We start from the raw sequence: 21,203 nt of genomic DNA, 5'->3' as shown, positions 1-21,203 counted from the left end.
ATTACGTATGGGAAGAAACTTTAGCTGTTTAGTAGTTACTAGAGTTTTTGTGGTTTTGCTTTCCCGACTTTACCCCGGAGGGCATGACCTCGTGCGTGACGTCATCCCGTAGATGAATGAACATTCCCCCCTCTCTTCAAGCTCCTGTCCGAGTCAGTTTCACTCTGGCGATGAGGTCGAATATCAGCCGCAACAGCTGTTCTTTCTCCAGACAGAATTCTTTGTTAAGGAAAAGTTTTTCCGTCAGTTTTATCGATACAATTGAGTAACTAAGAACGTTAAGGAATCAAATAAGAAGAAATGAAAGAATAGTTTCACCGACCGTGCCAAGTTCTAACATTTATTACTTTACTATTTTTGTATATTAACATTTACAAATTAAATGATATTTAATTCACATAATACTTACATTGGATTTACTATGTTGTTCTTTAATTGTAAAATGTTAATTTTTTAATTAAAAATGCTTGCAGGTATCAAGGCCTATTCACAAAGTGAAACATACAAATTCTAATATAAACTCGGATATGTTTTTTTCTATTAAACATAAGGAAATCTTGAACCGGAGTTTAGCAATTCAAAGTGGAATGGAACAAGTATGTAGGAACAAAAAAGATGTTCCTGCAATTAATAAAGCTGATCCGGTTTGTTTTCTTAGGTCGGCGACGCCTAAGGGTCGACTGTAGTGAGTCATCTCGGTGCTCGACCGTACAAGGCTCTGTCCTATGTAACTGTCACCGCGTTGCAGTTCAATTGATAAAACATCCATATTACAAAACGGCTAATCACATTTCATACGTGGCTGCAACACGACTTTTGCATAAATGTTTTTTTAAACAAAAAGTTTTTAATATACTGGCGCACTAGGCGTATTGTACAATGTCGTATTCAAGAATATAGCAACTACAACAAAGGCGCCGCTATGAGATTCAAAATCTACTTGGATATTAAGGAAAACCGGATGATTGATGTTCATTCGCTGCTTCTTTTGTGTGATGATAATGTTGTAATGGTTTCTGATGTATTAAAACCTCTCGTATATACCTAAAATAGCGACTACTATAGTGTTTATTTTATTTTATATTATAATCTCCCATATTTAAGGCCTACTACGCCGCATCATATTTACCTTGAACTACGGATAAAATAATATACTTTATTTCACTTGTATGTGATACTAGTTTCTGCCCGCGACTACGTCCGCTTGAAAATTTAAAAAAAAACTTAATTAGTAGCCTATGTGTTCTTCCAGACTATGTTCTACATGTGTGTCAAATTTCATCAAAATCCGTTCAACCCTTCCTGAGACCTTCAAACAAACACCCATCCATTCAACAATCCAAACTTTCGAATTTTTAATATTACAATGATTACTAAGATATGTGAAATGTATATAGTCTACATAAATACACAGCGTTTACGACGCACTGTTTTCCCCTCCTTAAGTATGTCACTAATTTGGTCGATATGTCCCCCTAGGGCGAACAGAACAGTAATATAAAATAGTCGTAAATTAAAGTCATTTGGCCGTTGAACTCTTAAAAGCAATGAACACTACTTTATTGTTTCAATTTCAAGAGACGCATTATTTTCTCATTTCAATCCATTTGAGTGTACGCAACTGATGTTGTTTCTTTTTATTAAATTTACTTCCATTAAAGTAGCGGAAGATTGAAAGAGTAACTCTTGATGTTTATCTTGAATATTCAACAAGAAGCCATACATGTTTCGTGATTTCTTTGTTCGCCTTGACCTTCCGGCAGCCGGTCTGTGACCGCATACTAACAAGACGGCGTACGATGCTTCCATATTACCTCAAGGTACATTGCTTTCAAATGTGAATGTGCATAAACAAACGCCATAGTGTGACTTTATAGCTGTCAAATCAAAAATAATAGTTAAGGTCAGTAAATTTGTTACGTTTTTTTTATTTATTTCACATTAAAATAAAACATAATACATTAAAATAATACACACTGAAGTATCTTGCAGACCCCGAAATAGGCTGGGCCTGTATCTCGGGGCCTAGGAGTGCACTAGCCATGAACAAAATGACAGTGTGTACAAATCATGAAATACTAAGCGTGATATTATGAAATACAATTACAATTAGGAAAAAAAATAAGAAAATACACGAAGACATTAAACTAAGTAATACTTTTAAAGTGTTGGTCAAAATATATTTACGGAAATAATATTTTGTATAGTTTCTAGTGATTTTTGGTAGGTTAAAGTTATTTGGATATGTTATTATCAAATTATGCTAAGATGGATGTGCGGTGTGACAAGGAAGGATAAAGTTAAAAATGTGTATATTAGAGGAAGTTTGAAAGTAGCGCCAGTGATCGAGAAATTGAGGAGTAAAAGATAAGCGTGGTTTGGACATGTTATGAGGAGGGATGATGATGATATAAGCAAAAAAGTAATGAGATTGAATGTGGATGGCTACAAGGGTAGGGGAAGACCAAAAAAAGTATGGAATGACTGTGTGAAAGAGGATATGCGTAAGAAGGGGGTAGACTCGGATATGACGGCTGATAGAGATGTATGGAGGAGTAGTACATACTGTGCCGACCCTCGATAGGGATAAGGGCAGGTTGATGATGATGATGATAAAGTTATTTGGATAGCATAATAAAAACAGCGTTGTTAGTGTTGTAACTAGTTTGTAATATTATTGTGGAGTTTTTTGCAATATGCATTTGAAAAAAACTTCTGTTAAAATGGTTATTTAAACTTAGATTGTTTATCTAAGTTTTATAATAGTCACGCCTAATATACAAGTGAATGGATTGGTTATAAAAAATTGTAACGATAGAATGACGTAAATCATTTTTTTTTAAGAATTCTAATATTCATGTAATTTGGCTTAATCAACATCACAATATGTAGTATGTTAAATGGAATTGTTCTTGAATCACAAGATTTCTATTTATGATTACTAAAGCTAGATTAACATAGTGTTGGATTATATCCGAGCATTATTGTGAATGATTTCATAACACAAATAAATTCACATGTATAAATATTTGAGTAAGATACTTAGTAATTAACACTTCAAAAAATCATTTCTAATCTGGTTTACCCTTTCAAATACATACTTATGTATGTAAATGCATTTAAATCTAGCTTATACTACGTTAATGGAGCGCGAGAAATAAAGATTAACAAATTTTATCAAAGCCGATCCGGTTATGTAGATATCCTTGAGTTCATTTCGACGAACTGTCGATTTTTGCTAGTGTTTGATCATTGCTGTGGTATGTTACATACAAATGTAAGCATGATCTACTAATCGATATAAATGTTAGTATCAAAACTGATTGTGCGCACTATGACACATTGACACAGACTCCCACTTTCATATTATAACGGAACTCTGCAAAAAATGTTCCGGTCTCAAGTTGAGAAAGATACCGGATGCAAAATCTTCAAGCTCAATAGGAACTATTCAATATCCCTGCGTTCTACTTTAGTTGTTTTGCGCGTTTTTTTTTGTTATTTGTTTTCGGGTCAGGTTAGACTACATTTTTTTTTTGTTTTCTTTTCTTTGCAGTTACGTTTGTGCGGGGCCACGCCCGTGTAATCTTTGGCTGGGAATCCGATGGCTACGGATGATGTCGGTTTAGTGGTTACTCGGTGATCGGTGATAGTGAGTCGTTGGCAGTGAGATTATCGCCGCGCCGCGCAGTGCGCCAGTGTGTAGTTGCCATTCAGTGGTTCAGTGATGTGACATTCTATGGAAGTATCGGGGCGTACTCGGAATGTTCACCAAGCACGGCAAGGCCCCTGAGAGGTGCCATCATCTCCACTCGCATAGGAGCTGTAAGAAGAAAAAGCCACCTCCACACACGCCGTGGAAGTACTTGATGAATTGCCCACTCGTTAGAAAATGTTTTGGTATAGTATTTCTGTTTTTTTTTTATTTTATTACTTTTTATTTTTTTCGCGTTTAGTCTTTTTGTGAATACAATTCCTTCCTCATTGTGTCGTTTCAATCAATTTCGTACGAATTGACAACAAAAACGATTTTAATGATAATTCAGTGAAACAGTTTACCTGCACGACCGGTGAGGGGTAGAGTGAAAAACTTGAAATCTCTCAAGGACGTTGCTTTTAGGCTGTCGACAGGAGATCGTTATGAAGTGTTCATGTTTTTGGCATAGATATTGCGAGAATATGACACTTAAAAGTTATGCTTAAAATGTAATTTATCTTGAATTATTAGAATCATTTAATTTTTTAAATTGTTGAACATTATAAAAAAATAATCTTGGTCTTAAACACGTAAAGTTTTTATGTAAAGTTACCACATTTTGCCTCAAATATATTTATACTGTATCTATTTTATACTTAGTTAAAAACCACTTTAGTAGTTTATGCTTAGTTGAAATAAGTTCCAAATAATACACAACTTATAACTTAACTAGTGGTCGCCTGCGACTTCGTAAGCATAGAAAAAATCTTTCCCGTCAAAATCTGCCCGGTTAATCCAGAGATTGCACGAAAATGCGACCTTGCGGACAATCAGACGGACATATAGACGGAATTTTGGAAATCGGTATTTCGTTATCAATAACGCAAATACACCATATGTACGACAACCAAACTCCAATTTTATTATACTATGACTTTGTCAGCGCATGAAAACGAAGGAATATTTTTTTTCCGTGATGATCAACGCAAATATTATTCGCGAAATATGATTTCTGTCAGATACTTCATACAGACACTCCAATTTTATTAATTTATAGATAGATATGGTTCAGAGCCGGCGACCTTCGTTTCTCTGTTAGAAAAATGTCTGTCAGCGCTGGAATTTTCCGTTTCATCATTTAACAAAACACACAAAACGTGGACGTTGACTGATGGAAAAACTTTTTTGCGATAAATAAAATTGTTTTACATCTAATTTTTATTTTATTGGCAAGAAATAAAACTAACGTTATTAACATTATATTTTTTTTGTTAATCATTGGAACACGATAAATGTAGTTTTAAAACAAAACAATAAAGTTTATTCCCAAACATTCTGCAATGCAGATTGTTAATCTCATTGAGAGAGATTTTAATACTTCTGAAGATTTACGAGACATGGCAAAATAATAATTCACATGCTTTGTTCGAATCACTAGTTTGGCGTGGGAGGAGTTGGGCCGTGCGTCTCAACGAACGGTCACTGAAATGCAGCCAAAACATCACTGGCTACGTATTTTCAAAACTTACTAGACTAACCTTATAGAAAGTTTTGACTATAGTAAGGCTACCATTGACTGTCGTTATATAGTCTTAAAGTTCTAAACTATGTGAAAAGATTTTGCCTACACTAATTCTAATAAAATGTCCATACTATGGATCTACAGTTGGGTGGTTTAGTTAGCTAGTTGTTAAGTATATATGTTGGATGTTGGTTGGATGTATCTCGGATGATCTTCGGCCGATGAACGAACCCGACCTTGCGGCGGCATTCCGCGACGTGCCGACTGATCGAGCGATCTCCCTCTAGATTAGTCGCGTCTGCAATCGGCGACCGACCGTGATTTGCAGGGAATCGGTCATTAATCGTTACTACAAGAAAATATCTTGCACACGGTAATTTTGATGTCCTATACACAAGTACTCACGCCTATAACCCGATTATGTTTTCAAATATCGCCTTTCTTTAGATGTTACCAATCTTATTGGTCTAGACGATCTGTAATGATGGTCTTTGTCTAGATATTATGTGAATACAATTTGATTAAAGTACTTCGGAGTGGTTGAGATCGTCAATTGGTTACATCTTGTTGTGTAGTGGGCACGTGTCGAGTGACTGTCCTCTTCATTCGCGGAAGTAAATAAATTAAGATAATTTACTTATTGCGTGACCAAATCAATTTCAATTTCGACTGAGCTCTGATTTTTGTTACATCCTTTATTTCGGCCAGGTGGGATAGTACTATAGAGGTATTGAACGGAATAAAGTAAAGGCTTTTCAACAATTATTATTCTATGTCGTTATATTCCAAAGTCATTTAATATGAGTATCTTATAAGGATGATCGCAATGTATTCAGTTAAAGACTGCAAGGGGCACTTACATATGCCGCGTACATGGCGAACATTGGCCATTGTCTTTGTTAATTCTATTGACAATGACATCATTTGTTATGGGTCGCCCCACCAAGGAGAGATTTCAAGAACGTCAGCCGGTTTTTACCTTGTCAACAAACCAGTTGTCAGACCTATCGCTTAACACGTCACCTTTATCGGAAGCAGGGAATGAAGCTAATAAAAAAAGATACTCGAGCTTGTATCTTGTCCCCGACAGTCATGCCTTTCTTATTCATGTTGTTGGACTTGTAAGGTTTTATTTCGTTGTCTTGCTCAAGACCAGAGAGGTTCAGGCCGTCACAAATTTTAATTAATCTTTGATTAATCTTATTCTTTGAATAATTGATTTTATAAAAATTATAAAATACAATTTAAAATAATTTATAAAATTAATTTAAATAAATTTATAAAATTCAATTACTAAAAATTCATCAAGAACATTATATTAAACAATAATTAAATGAGATAAATAGTCATAAAATTGTGTTTTGTAATTTTTAATTTAATTGCCTAACATTTGATTCTCTGAGTATTAATGTGTAAAATATTTATCTTACATGAGTAAAATATGCAAAATTTTGGTTTGAACAATACATAAAACTAAAAATAAAATTAAAAAAATTAACGACGTGTTTTATTTTTTCATGGCAAGGTATTGTAAAAACGAGATTTGATATCTCTAAATGTTAATTCATTTAAATTCGACTTATCGACTTATTTATTTAACTATTATTTAAATTTTTAACTTTAACAAAACATAAAAACATCTTTATAAAGTTAGAAACATTAGGCATTTTTTGCACATAGTCGAGTCAATAAGTCCAGCGACGTGTTGAGTGAACTCACTTGTTGCGCTTCGGCAATGACGGCGACGTCCATCCTCTAAGTTGACGGTTCATTACGTTACATTAACCGCACTCGGCACGTCGACCGGCGGCCCTCAAGTCTGGCTAGGTGTAGGGCCCTGTCGATAACGGTGTACTCTTCTAACGACATTTTAATGCTCCGACTTGCAAAATTTATTATCTCTGGCGCCAAGGGCCGTCTTCAATCTTCGACTACGCAACTATTTTGCCTCTTATTAGTTTATGTTTATACTTGAACTGTTCAAGCTTTGAATGTAACTAATTCGATGGTCATAGTTAAGTAAACATTTACTTGGCTCACGACAATTTTGAATGAATATTTCACATGTATGTACTTGATACGTGAATTATTTAAAACAAAACGTCACGATTAGGTTTTTTTTGTTTATACAATTACATTTGCTTCTTACATTACCAGAACTGTAAGTATAGGTGATGACATCATGATTACTCGCGATTCAACTAATAATATTTTAGTTCGAATAGGCTCTTTTGTAATCACATGCTATGATAAATTATAGTAACTGTTCTACGCAGTTGTTTGAATATTATTCTCTTTTGTCGTCTGGCCTATTAACCTAACACCTTTGTGTTTAGTTTTTTTGTTACGAATTACTATTATATTGTACACAAAGGTAATGGTTCTATCTACATTGTTTAAACGCGATAAGCTAATTAATAAGTCAAGGAAAGCTTTCAACGTTTGTTTCTTATGCAACTTTGTAAGGTTTTATTAATATTTTTATAATAAAAAAAAATCTGTTTCATTTATATACTTACTTGTATTAAAAAAGCAAGTTTCCCTTTTACTGGTGTAAGTACTTAATTAACCTTTTAACCAACCGGTTTTAATATACTTTCGTTCTTCTTATTTTTGATTCCTATTGTTCCTGTAATGCGCTGGAATATTGTGTCAAAATTAGCACACTGTAAATATTGCTGCAAATAGTTGGAATATTAACCAATATCTATACCAGCATTTTACGTGCGTTTAAGATTCAAAGATATTAAAAAAATGTGCAATTTACTATCTGAACCAAAAGAGATTCTATTATTTACTGTGAGATACAACTGCTAAAAGACATAGTTATTCCATTCTCTTTGAAAAAAGTTATGCAAAAACCCGCTGTCTTATTACGAACTGATTTTAAAATCAGTACCGAATTATCCTTTGATACATAAACGTGTACTGTCGAGTGGGCCACGACTTTTCCCGGATGAATACATAAAAGGTGCTTAATATTCACCGCTGTCGCCACAGATTGCGTTACCTTGTCGCCTCAAGGGACTTATTGCATATTGCAACATCTGCGGAAGGATCTGCTTAAGAAGCTCTTAAATATAAGCTTAAGAGGTTTTTTTTGGGTGAAATCGAAATTACACATTACTACAGTTCTATGAGGAAATTTTACGCGAATTGTGCGACCGCTATTGTAACTATTTTAATATTGAACGTTGCTAATTTTCAACGTTGACTTGACTATGGCCTAATCGCCCTTAACTTAGGGTAGGCTCCGAGCCCCTCGGTGGGGACGTATGGTGAGCTGATGATGATGATGAATTTTCAACGTTTTATTGATGCAAACATTAGCAGTATTTCTTTTTTATGACGTTTATCAAAGCCTTTACAAAAGATTACTGAATTTGATAATCAAATAATTGGTAACTTCTTCTGTTGTCATTTTTACTTCTGCTCTCGACCGTTAAAATAATGCGCCAACATACTAACATAGTTTAAAAAGACTTATGAATAACAAAACATTGGTAGTAAACCTGAATCATTTTTTTTTCGTTTTATTTATTTATTACTACGGCTTTGAAAAAAAACCTAATTAGTTAATCAAAGATCATAATAAAAACACCAATTATTAATTTAATAAATAATGAATACTAAATAAAATTCGCAGCACAAAAAAATGTAAACAGGTTACTAGTTATCATAAAAGTTGCATATTAATTTTATAACAAAAAGTGGCCTTGTAACAATATACATATTTAATGGAAAATATAGTTTGCGTTTAAATTATATAGGTACATTTGTATATAAGTACAAAGATATGGTCATTACATAAATTCGTAGTTTTTTTTTGTATTTATGACATACTAGCTGTCTCCCGCGAATCCGTCCTCGCGGAATTAAAAAAACGTACTAAAGCCTATGTGTTCTTCCAGACTATGCTCTACATATGTGCCGAATTCATCGAAATCCGTACAGCCGTTACGGAGATACCTACATCCATCCATCCATCTAAACTTTCGCATTTATAATATTAATATTTGCAAATATATAAAATACCAGCTGTCGCTCGCGACTTTGTTCGCGCGTAATTAAAAAAAACATAATTAGTTCCGGCAATTATTCGAATTTTTCTCACCTTTTAAACTTTCCCTAGACCTCTACGAATATTTCAAGACCAAGATAAGATAAATTCGTTCAGTTGTTCTTGAGTTTTAGCGAGAATTACGAACAGCAATTAATTTTTATATACATAGATAGAAGATAAATTATATACAACTGATTCAATAAATTAACCGTCTCTAATACGTATAAAATATTTTAAATGGTTACGTGTGAATTAAAATTATTAGAATAAAGGTTATGCCACATTATCGATTCAAATGGCCATTTCTATTACGTATTAATGATAAGCGCTTTGTAGTTACCTCGCCTCCGCACGATTACAAAGTGAAAGTAAATCCTTGCAATAGGTCGGCGCGGTCACGCCTCAACCTCCCAAACGTTCATTAATTACAATTTGCGGTGCACTCGACTAACATCACCTTTGATTTGCCCGACTGCCCTGACCGTCTCCGATATTTTATGAAAGTCAATTGTTAAATTTATTTTTAATTGTATTAACTTTTGTTTCTTAAATAAAACTTTATTGTTTTGTCGTGTACAATCTCTATAATGGTGACTCTCCTACAACACTTAGAGTCTAACTACAGCAACATATTTTTGAAATAAAATCGTGCTTTGGTGAATGGTTGTGAATATTATGGACATTCGCGTCAATATATACAGTAAATAAAATAGATTAAAATTCATGTTTGGATAGATAATTTAAAAAATAAAAAGTAATGAAAAAAAAATTAATTCTTGTATAAAATAGATAGAGTAAAGGAAATGAAAAAATGTAGTATGTATAATTTAAGTTTAAAACTAAATAATAATAAGTGTACAATACAATTATTGTATGTAACAATTAAAAATTGCTTTTATTGTATTTAAAAAAAGAGAATGTAGTTTAAAAAAGTTGTTTCCTTGTGTACTTTTCCTACTTCTCTACATAACTACTTTCATTAATATGTAAGGCAAATAATAAAATGAAACAATAACGTGATATTTTAATATTTAAAAGTATCGTAAAAGTGAATATTTGAAACCCTCTACTTCCTAAAACTCTGTGCTAATGCAGGATTTGAATTGTTCTCGATTTTAAATACCAAATTGGGAAAAGTTCAAATGAGAGCGCCACCGCTACTGTTCCATTTGAACTTAGAATTAACAAGTTTACAGGTTTATTAATTTAGAATGTGAAGTTGGGATTATTTTAAATATTCTTAAATGAAGTACGGACCAAAAGTTATGAAAAATATTAAATAATTGCGAACTATGGTTTTAAAAATAATATAATATTAAGAAACAAATGACTGGAAGAAGACGAATAAGGTTTAAGGATGTTTAATTTGATGAAACATTGTCTCCATATTGAGTCAATGGATCTCAATATTACATTTTAAAAATCTCTTCATAGTACTTTAAAGGGCTATTTTAAACTTTTAGATTTTTTGTTCTAGTTTAGGCACATGCAGTAGTGCAGTATTACAATGAAACACACAATTAGTCCGAGATTAAACACATAAATTTACGTAGTTTGTCCATAAATATCAATGTAAGCAGGCATTTCGTGTAATGCAGTTGACTTAATTATATCTCATGTCACCGAAAGCGGTCGCCTCGGTGTTACTTCGTATATTCAGATGCGGTATAATCTGTTTTACTTTTGAAATTAAACTTTTTAATAACCCCCCTGAGGATTTTAATTGCTAACTGAGATGTACTCGAAATGTCTCGTCTTACTTTCTAATTTATAATGAGAAGCTTTGAAGTTTTGTCTCGTAGTAACGTTACCTTTTGATATCTAATAATGATAGACAAGGGCGTCGCCAGGGCTTCTAGGGATGGGCTAGTAGTAAAAACAATGCCAAACGCAATGCTTGTCAACGAATGTAATTTGACAACCATGGTTGTGACCACCACCAACCACCACAAAATTATGGGCGTAAGTTCGATGTAATTTTATCTACCAAATGATATTATATGTGTATTCTCTTGTGTCGATATACGGAACTTCTAAGCCAAGGTAATAATTACTGGCATATAAATCATTCACTAAATTATTTCGATGAGTAATTACAATTTCATACCTGTTTCTACTTTCGCAATATTTTGAACAGCACTTTCATAATGAAATCAATAAATCAAAGATAAGCGACAATCTCTAACTTTGTATTTGTATGTAATTGAAACACATCCAATACGCTTTGTACGTTTGTTTCAGTTCAATGTCGACTACTTATCTCTCGCGACTGTTATGGTCAGTTCTGTGGCTGGCAAGCGTACCAATTATATCATTGGACGCAATTTCCCGACTGTTATCTACCGACTGACGAATAATTAAGACGCAGTTGATTTTACAAGCTTGTTGAACATATTTTTCTTTTTTCCGTGTATTGAGTACAACGCTTTACGTCCGTTCTGGTCAGTTGTGGATGATGTAATGAGCGGTGTCGCCACCACCGCGGTTATATTCTTGCTTTTTCTCGATAACTTCTCTTCATCAAACAAGACTATAAACGATTCAATATTGATTTAAGATTTAAATTAAATCCCCATCCCAAAATGCGATTCAATAGCTTAAGATTACTCTTCCGTCAGAAAAGGCGACTAGCAACTGTTATATCTGCGTTAGTCGGCATAAGAATTGTAGGTATGCATATTTTTTGTATGTTCTATGTTACGCCGACCTTGGGCTCGGTTCAGTGACTGAAGCGTGTTTGCCAATGTCGAGAAACAGCAGGAGATCTGCGGGGCAGCGGTGCGGGGGCACGGAGTACAAGTGCTATCGATCGGCAATGATTAACAACTACTACCTCCATTCATGAATGACATTCGAAGTTTTGTATAACGATTAATCAATGCCAGCTCGTTGTTTTCCAACGCCTACAATCATTTGAATTGACGTTACTCATCTTTTGAGCTGTATTAATTTATCAGAAGATGTACCGTGTGAAATTTGGCTTTGGGTTTGTTGTTGAGTAATCATTGTAAATCGTTTTCTCTTAAATCACAGAGAACAGCCAAATGTTTCTTTCGTCTATCCATAATTTTTAGACAGTACCTAATTTTATTTTTATTTTATAAAAAATGTTTTGTTATAGAATTTACTGGGAAAATACTAGTTATAAAGCGCTAACTTGATTTATCTAAGGCAGTGGTTTGACTCGAAAATAAAATCATGGGAGTGTACCGTAACCTTAGTATTTATATGAATAGTAACATGGATAATCAACAGGCGTAAACGGTAAATTTGTTTAAATACAACCGGCGTCATATTTCTTATTGTGTTCAGTTGCTAAACATGTAAATGTGGAAAAGATTGAAAGTGAATTGTGATGAAGTGTTGATCATAAGTACGGGGATGTAGAACTCTGGTGGCGCCGACTGGTGGCGCGGATGGATACTAGGGGGCGGTAGCGCCCGCATGGGGCAATCGGCGAGCATGTGTCGCCTCCACGGATCATGTCTCCATCACAAGAAAAGTAAGTAATAACCTTTTCTGTACGTCCCTTCCTTAGTCCATTGAAAGTAGGCAACGCATCTGCATTTGCGGATGTCTATGAGAGCGGTCGCTTCGCTCGTTTGCCACCTAATGATTTAAAAACGTGTGTTTAATGTTTCGTGTTAGAAACCCACTCTTTCTTACGTCTATAGTTAGAAATGTCTCATAGTTTTCTTTAGTCTTCTGCTTCATATTCATACCAACAGTTTGGAGGACGAAATACTGTTGCGCTGACCCTATATGAGAGGGATAGGGACGAGGAGATGATGATAATATGTCAAATAATAGTCAAATGAAAAAATGATTGCTCCACTTCACAGTCATATTAATATTTAAAAAAAACCATTATCTTAAAAATTAATATAAAAAAAATAATTTGCTTCACCTCATTGTGATTTCGATAGAATGGAAACTTCCATTGTTTCGTCACGTCCAATGTTCAAACTGAATACGCAAACGTATCAGCTAATAGTTGGCGATAGTATGATAAGTGAAAGCTATAATGTCTGGTCTTAATCTATTTTAGCGGTACTATTTTTAGTGTAGTTACGATAGTCTTTTTATAGCCGCTTCGTATTCAGGCGCAGGCAAAGACGTCATTGACATATTCCGATGTTAGTTTTACGTCGCTCATTCTTTTTTACGATTTATGTACAACACTAAAGATCTTCTTTGAATATTATACTTTTTAATTTTTGTTCCTTGTGGGATCGTCAGCTAGTTTCTAGATAAAAAAAATGATAACGAAAATAATGATTATTCTAGGCTAAGACACGAAATGATTTTAAATCTGGATTTAAATATACATTAATGTTAATAAGAGCGCACGGCCGAGCTTTGACGTCATGGTAATGACCATTGTGACCCCAACAATGTACAGTCGCGCATTGAAAACCTAGGCAAGCAGTGCAACTCGTAAATCCACCGCGAATTGCTCCCACTAATCACCCTACTCGGAAAAAGATCCAGGCAGATACTCGATGAGTGAGTATCAAACTATGAGTGAGTTGAACCTTTTTTAATCAGTTATTGCGTAGGTTTACAGAGAAGTAGTTTGTGATTTTTTAGAAAACTCTAATTTAGCATAAGGAATATGTGCAAAAAGAGACCAAGAGTCTGTAGATGTCATTTATTAAAAAAAAATAAGCATATGACCGTTATCATCCGCCTGCTCTCTGGAGGGTCGGCACAGCATGTACTACAGTTCTATTCCATCAGCCGTCATAACTAAATTCATCTACATAAAACCCAAAAAAGTAAAAATTTATAAATATAGTCAAAACAGCGGGGACTAATATTCTTTTTCTTCGTTGCTGCAGTCCTTTCAGTCTGGTCTTGATCATCAGATATCGGTGACCCTCTGACAAGGCGACGCCACACCTTACTAGTCCCTGCCCTTTTAGTACTAATCTTATATATAAAATTCTCGTGTCACAATTTTCGTTCCCATACTCCTCCGAAACGGCTTGACCGATTCTCATGTAATTTTGTGAGCATATTGAGAGAATCAGCCAACATCTATTTTTAATCCCGCGCGGACGGAGTCGCGGGCGACAGCTAGTATACATATAAAACTATCACTGTAACATAGATTACAATATGTACCATAACATTATTGTTAAAATATGTACGTTAACAAACAATATATACACATTGTCAAGGTTTCCATGCATGGTACAATTGACGACGTTCGAGACAATTCCCCTAGAGATTTTCAACTCCGAACGGATCCTGTGTATAATGCTGACATCCAAAGACAAATGGTTATTCGTATTGTGTTCCGCTTTTGTTGTCTAATCCTTTTGAAACTTGCGATCTTGAAGAACGATAACAATAGTGTCGAGAGATTTGTGTTTACATGTTTGAACTCTTACTTAAGCTTAGGACTTTAATTGCTTAAATTCATACTGGAAAATGTTTCGTGTCATATGTCAATATTTAGTTAAATTTAAATACAATGTTAACTTATTCAAGGAACAGTCACTAAAATCTTATATTCAGTTCGTGATCCAAAAATTTACGTAACATTGACATTGGAGTTGAATTTTCGATAAAAATGTTTTTATTTTAACTAGCTGTCACCCCATAAATGACTGCTTCGTAAGCGGCGAGATCGCCAAACCTTATAGAGCCGGACAAACTAGCCAGTTTGGCCTGACATTTGGGTAGAAAGGCCGGACCGAATGTAGGGTACATTATTGACGATTTTGTCTGTCTCGTCGCCTGTGCTCGGTCACTGCGTTTGCGATTTAAAAAGCCTAACAGAAGCCGGACAACCCGGACACCGTTTATTTAGGCCGGACACGCAATCAAAAAGACTAGGTATATCCGGCTATATCAGGACGCCTGGCAACGATAGGCGCATCTATGTACTGTCTATGAAGTCATTGCGTTCTAAAAATTGCAACATTATCATTGTTCTAATCAAGCCCCATGGTTTCATTTTGTAATCATATGTTTATGGGGTCGAGAATACTACACTTGGACAGATTTGGTTTACTACGCAGTAAAAGTGTAATCGGTCGACGGAAGAGTTTATTACCAGACGTATAGTGTCGCCTTACTTCTTATCCCTTTAAATTTATTGGTCTTAACATCTCGGTAATGGATTTTGCAACGATGTAAAACAAAGTTACGGTAGAGTGAGTAATTGGTTTAGATATTTTAACTATGTTGTACAATTTAAGTACCATTTAATTGAGTTTATATGATATATGTCCAATAAGATAAGATTCTTTTACGCTTGTGTGGTTTAACAGTATACCATAATATTCAAAATTAAAGTTCACTGAAGTTGGAGCAAACCGATTCACTCAAATCAATTTGATCTTTTTTAAAGCGTAAAAGCGTTTTGTAGAAAAAATTTAGCTGGCCAAAAACACAAACACTTATTCTTAAATAAAAAAATATATGTATGTGTGCGATGAAAAGAAAGTCTGCAAATATTTTTTTGTACAACCGCAGTAGGTAAATCTCCCCAGTGTTAATTAAGTCGCTCATTTTTTATTAACGGCGTACGTGCCGGTCTCGACGGCCAGCCATTTTTATCCCACCTTTATAATTTTGTTCGTGATAATTACCATAGTTTGCTTCGATAAAAGCATTTTCACGTACAAAATATTGTCAGATATTACGAGTTTGTGTTAAACTGTATCGGTTTTTACCTCACGTTCGGATTTTATTATGATTATCCAATAATTTATGGTCTGTCAAATTGATCTTCAATTTATAAATGATTTTTGTTCCATCTACATAAATTAAAAGAGTCGTTCATAACTGTTTAGCAGCACTTGAATCAGTCCGGATAGGGTTTTTTCTTTATTTTAAGATTTTATACATAAAGTTATAAAAATGATTATCCTATTTTGCTGCTATTTGTTTATTATGTTCATTACGGAAAATTTTCTGCCTAGAAAGCAGTTTGTCAACAAAAACCTATCGCAACTAAGCGTTTTTTTTTCAAAATGCATATAAATACTTAGGTCTAATACAAAATATTACAATCTTCAATATGCATCTCATTATTTAGAAGCTCATTTTGTTTCGTAATTAATTGTGTTTCGAACTATTCCAACTTGAAATTGCCTATTTTGAACCACTTAAACTGTTTAAGGCATGCAATAAAAGGGGAAACTATAATTAAAGGTGATTTAATGGAATTGGGAAGCCATAACCTAGATAGCCGAGATAGGTCCGTAACACCTGCCCCTGAGACGTTCTTGCCACAACACAATTTAAACTTGAACGTACAAATTGAACGTCCTGTGCTGTGCCTGGACCTCTAAATGAAATATCGTTAGAGCGCTTTGAAATTTAAATTGTTTCACTGTACTCCAGAAGACGTCAGGTTTTAGCATAATTCGTTCTTTGCGAAACTTTGCACAATATTTTTAAAACAAATGAAAATTTGTGTCCCTTTAAGACATAAATTCAATGACTAATTAACACGTCTAACATAACTTTAATATTATGCCCCATACCTATCTTATGAACCAATTTCTTGGCGTATGACATGAGAAATATCGTACTTTACCTTATCGTACTAAGTTTTTCGTAACTTAACAGATAAATATCAGGATTATTGGTACGTTGACATTCCGTCAGGTCTTATCTTTATGGAAGGTAATAATTTTTCTTCTTAAATCCGATTCGTGAACCGATTTTTATAATCAAACTTAAATATTGTCCATAGACTAATACTGTTTATTTTAACATATTGAGTATTGAAATACGAAAATAACGATTAAATTTTTACAAACGATTATTGTACGCTTATTTGCTTATAATATTAAAATTAATAAAGTGAAAAAGCATTCCTACTAGTATTACAAATGCGTCCGTAGTATAATATTAAAATCCATTCATCATCCAAGATAGGTAGATGTTTGTTAGAAGGTATCTCCAAAACGCCTGCATGGATCTCACTAAAATTTTTGCAATGATGTATAAGATAGTCTGGAAGAACATATAGGCACAAGTTTTTTTTTAATTCCGTGCGGACGAAGTTACGGATGAGAGCCAGTAAGACATATTTTAAAAATGATACTGATGTAAGAATAAAAAGTAATAATAAAATAGATGATTTTAATAAATCATTCCAATCAGCAGTCCGTGTAGATATAACAAGCTTATCCATAACAGTTCTAAGAACACTCGACAATATGACACCTAACAATGTTGCGAGCAATTCCACTACTGCGTATTGTATTAACTCAAATAGATTCGCAGAAATGATCGCTCCTATACTTACCGTAACTCGACACTTGTAGACACTTTATTCTCTAGTTCATAGTTTTATGATAATATTAAGATTTTTTTTTCAAAAATGATATCCAGATTTTTCATATAACCATTTAAAACAAACTCTAGGCCAATGCTGTATCATCATCAGCTCCACTATACGTCCAAACTGAAGGGCTCGGAGCCCACCCTATGTAAGGGGTAACTAGGGTTACAGGACCAATCTTACTAATATTATAAACGCGCATGTTTGGAAAGATGGATGTTTGTTTGAAATTAACTCCAGAGCGGCTTAACGGATCCTGCTGAAATTAGCATAATGGCATAAACGTAGAACATATAGGCAGGCTACTAATTAAGTTTTTAATTCCGGGCGGAAGGAGTCACCGGCGATAGCTAGTTATTGAACACACTTCTAGTAGTATTATAATAAATATTATTAGATTTGATGCTTCAAAAAGTTTGTACTTAAGAATGAATTGACTAAAGATTTCCAATCGATGTTTCGATCAACTAACGCAATTTAAACCAAACATTCTCATTGATGTATTAAGAACTTAATATTGCAGTGCACTTCTTTGAAATTAAATTACTTCAGTGAGCTCGGGAAACGTTGAATTACAACGCTTAAGATTGCGCGCAACACAACCCCGGTTTACAAAAACGTTTCAAGCGAATCGCTCTGTTTGCTGTAATGTTCTGAGAAATACTTAGTTGTAACTTTGTACGCTTTTCCCCTTTCTGATCCGTTTTCGACTTAAACTCTTGCGGTTTCCTCATCCGTGTCAGAGTTAAATGTTTGTTTCCGCGTTTATATTTTACACTTTCGAGCTTTATTTCATTCCTTACTTTTGGTATAATAGTTTTGTTTGCTTCTTTTATAACAACAATTAAAACAATTTTTGGTATAAAAATTCACGATGTGTCACGTATTAAACGCTTTTTTTTAATTTAATCTTTCTTTGTTTTTCACTTAATGCTTAATAATATTAGCTTTGGTACTGCTGTCATAAATTACGTATAAATAACGATTTAACTAAGTATAGTAGAGATTAATAATAGTCTGTGGTAGAGTAAACTTTATTCTCTTAACAATAAGTTTTGTCTAAATATATTTACGTATTTTCCTTTTCAAACTAAGAAATCAGTGAGAGAGAATGATTATATATAATTTATCGATGAATTAAAGTTGATTACTCGTCCGCCTACTCTATAATTGATAAATCTGCAAGAGGATTGTCCAGGAAACAATTTAACGATCAATTCAATACAATGATTTTATCGAATGCGACCTATGTACCGGATGTCACTTTCCTTAATACGGAACAAGGAAGCGATACCAAAATGGCCGCCTGTTCATTCTCAAGTATTCAAACTCAATTTCCTCCTAAATATTGAAACGTTTTATAGGCTATGAAACAAGCCGTTTTACGATGTCGTATATTTGGGTGTAGGGCTTTACTTCAATAGTCTGTTGTTGTAAATCGATGAACCCTTTATTGTCTAAACCATCTGTATTTAAGCAGTGAATTTTCTGTGAATAAAATTACTGTATAAATTAAAAAAAACATTAGTATTCTGAATAGAAAGTGAAATTTAAATACTATACAGATCTGTTTTACTTAATTAAAACGTTAATTAGGTCACGTCTTAATTAGTAAGCCAGACAAATAGCTAAGAATTACATTTTACTAATGATATTATGTCAAAATATTAATACTGACCATAAAGACCTTGCCTGATTAAAAAAAAATGTAAATTTTTTAATCATAATTTGATATATTTAAAAATTAACATTTGTATGCATAGTCTTTTTATAACTTTTACAGACGTAATTTATATACAGCCAAATGTATATTTGTCTGAAAAAAAAAACTATATTCATGACTACTATCAATCAATGATGCATCTAGTTTTGGAGATTGATGCTATGATATTAAAAAAAAAAATTAAAAACAAACGACTTAAATTAATCATAGTACTTCTGAAAGGAACTAATGAGTTATTAAACTTTGACACAAAAATGAAATTGCTTTTGGCGAAATAAATTGTTGTTAAAAGCCGATAGTACTCATCGAAATGGTCGCCGATTAAGGTCAAGTAGAGATCAAAGCGTTCCATTCTATACACGGCTAAACTTTCCCCTCTTCCACTTTCAATATCTGTACATTTTAGATATATTGCCTGGGAGTACAAATACAACAATGTTATATGTTGCACAGAGTAAACTTAAACATAGTACACTCTGACATACCGCATGTTTGCTTACTCTTGAATATTCCCATTCAATCTGCTCATTAATTTAATCGAATGATGCCCTTTGTGAATGGAAATGTTCTTTGAACGGCAATTTCGATCAATATTCATATTCAATGATTCAGTAATTAATATTGATTGAATGTTCGAAAATGTTTGCTATTCCTTATTTAATTAATTTTAAATCATAAATGATAAACAATTTGTAAAAGAAAACCTTTTCAAGAATCTTTCGCTTCGTGTAATTTACTAAAAGGTTATTATATTACAGTATTCAGAAATATCGTATTTACATTTCAGAGAAATGTAAACTAATACATTTATTCATGTTTGGATACAAAGACATTTTCAATACGTAGGTTAGTCACTCTATACTATGTATCTCTCTACTTTATACAACGTGTTCCAAAATTCAACGATAAGTGTCGAATCATATGATGTAGAGCAGTGGTTCTCAAACTTATTTTGTCTACTGCCCACTTTGAGAATAAATATTTTTTATCGCCCCCATATTTTCACATATTTAAAAACAACTATAACTTCAAATTAAATTAATTAATTATTGTGACCTGTATATGTATATTAACGGAGAATTCTAAACTAATCCTTTACTATAACCCGCAACTTGAGACCTGCATAGCCCACAACAGGGCGTTATCGCCCACTTTGGGAAAGACTGATGTAGAGCATCAAATTAGAGTAAAATAAAAAAAAAGTAAAAGTAACTTCTAATCAAAAAATTGGATTTTTTTTGTAATTTCCCTATTATAGATATAGTACGGGCTTGTCGTTTAATTTTGGGACACGCTGTATAGTAAGATTCCTTTCAACAAAATAAAAAACTTTGTCAATAAAAATGAATAGCATCCAATATTCAGAACAAAATACTCAAGTGTGTACAACCTATCCAAGCCTTTCGTACAATATTTACATATCACCTTTATGTTTATAAAAGTCTGCTTATCTTAAAGTGTTCTTTATAAACATATTCCTTTGGGTATTTACCTACTTTTATCAGCATAAATAATACTTCTTTTGATATTGTTTTGAGCAATGTAATAATAATTAAAATAAATTAAAACATTCTGATTCATCAATAACGATTTACTATGCTTCAACAGCGCTTCGATGCGAACTTATTCTGAAATTTTACTTAGAATGCAAGAGAAAAAACTTCTTTTTGTACTGATTCTTAGGGTCTGTTTTAAAAGGTCCAATTAAAGTGTTATTAATAAATAAATAAAATTACTCACAATACTTCCTATCAAAATAGTTTACTGTATGTAGTGTGTTAGTGGAGTTTGCAAAAAAACGCCATCGACGATTTTATTTCGTAAATAAATTACAGGAAGCTTGTCCGGGACTTACTTGGACATTATGAAACAGGCCGTTAGTGTATATTT

At 33.4% G+C, this 21,203-nt stretch overlaps 1 protein-coding gene across 6 annotated transcripts in view; it reads left to right on the top strand.

Annotated features, from left to right (window-relative positions):
• Pde11 (Phosphodiesterase 11) overlaps positions 1–21,203 on the top strand; it is a 139,927-nt gene that overhangs the window by 62,921 nt on the left and 55,803 nt on the right. Inside the window, exon 2 of one of the 6 annotated variants that reach the window (XM_013324475.1) lies at positions 12,595–12,784. The exons of 4 other annotated variants lie outside the window; for them this stretch is intronic. In XM_013324475.1, coding sequence (XP_013179929.1) covers positions 12,727–12,784 — 58 coding nt within the window. In that variant the 5' untranslated portion in view covers positions 12,595–12,726. Of the gene's footprint in view, positions 1–3,556; positions 3,901–12,594; positions 12,785–21,203 lie in introns of all 6 variants that reach the window. One more of the 6 variants, XM_013324473.1, reaches the window with a different exon arrangement.

Source organism: Papilio xuthus, unplaced genomic scaffold (genome assembly GCF_000836235.2).
Source record: "Papilio xuthus unplaced genomic scaffold, Pxut_1.1 DF824992.1, whole genome shotgun sequence".
NCBI lineage: Eukaryota > Metazoa > Arthropoda > Insecta > Lepidoptera > Papilionidae > Papilio > Papilio xuthus.
Note: the sequence above shows the minus strand (reverse complement) of the source record. Positions and strands in the feature narration are given on the sequence as shown.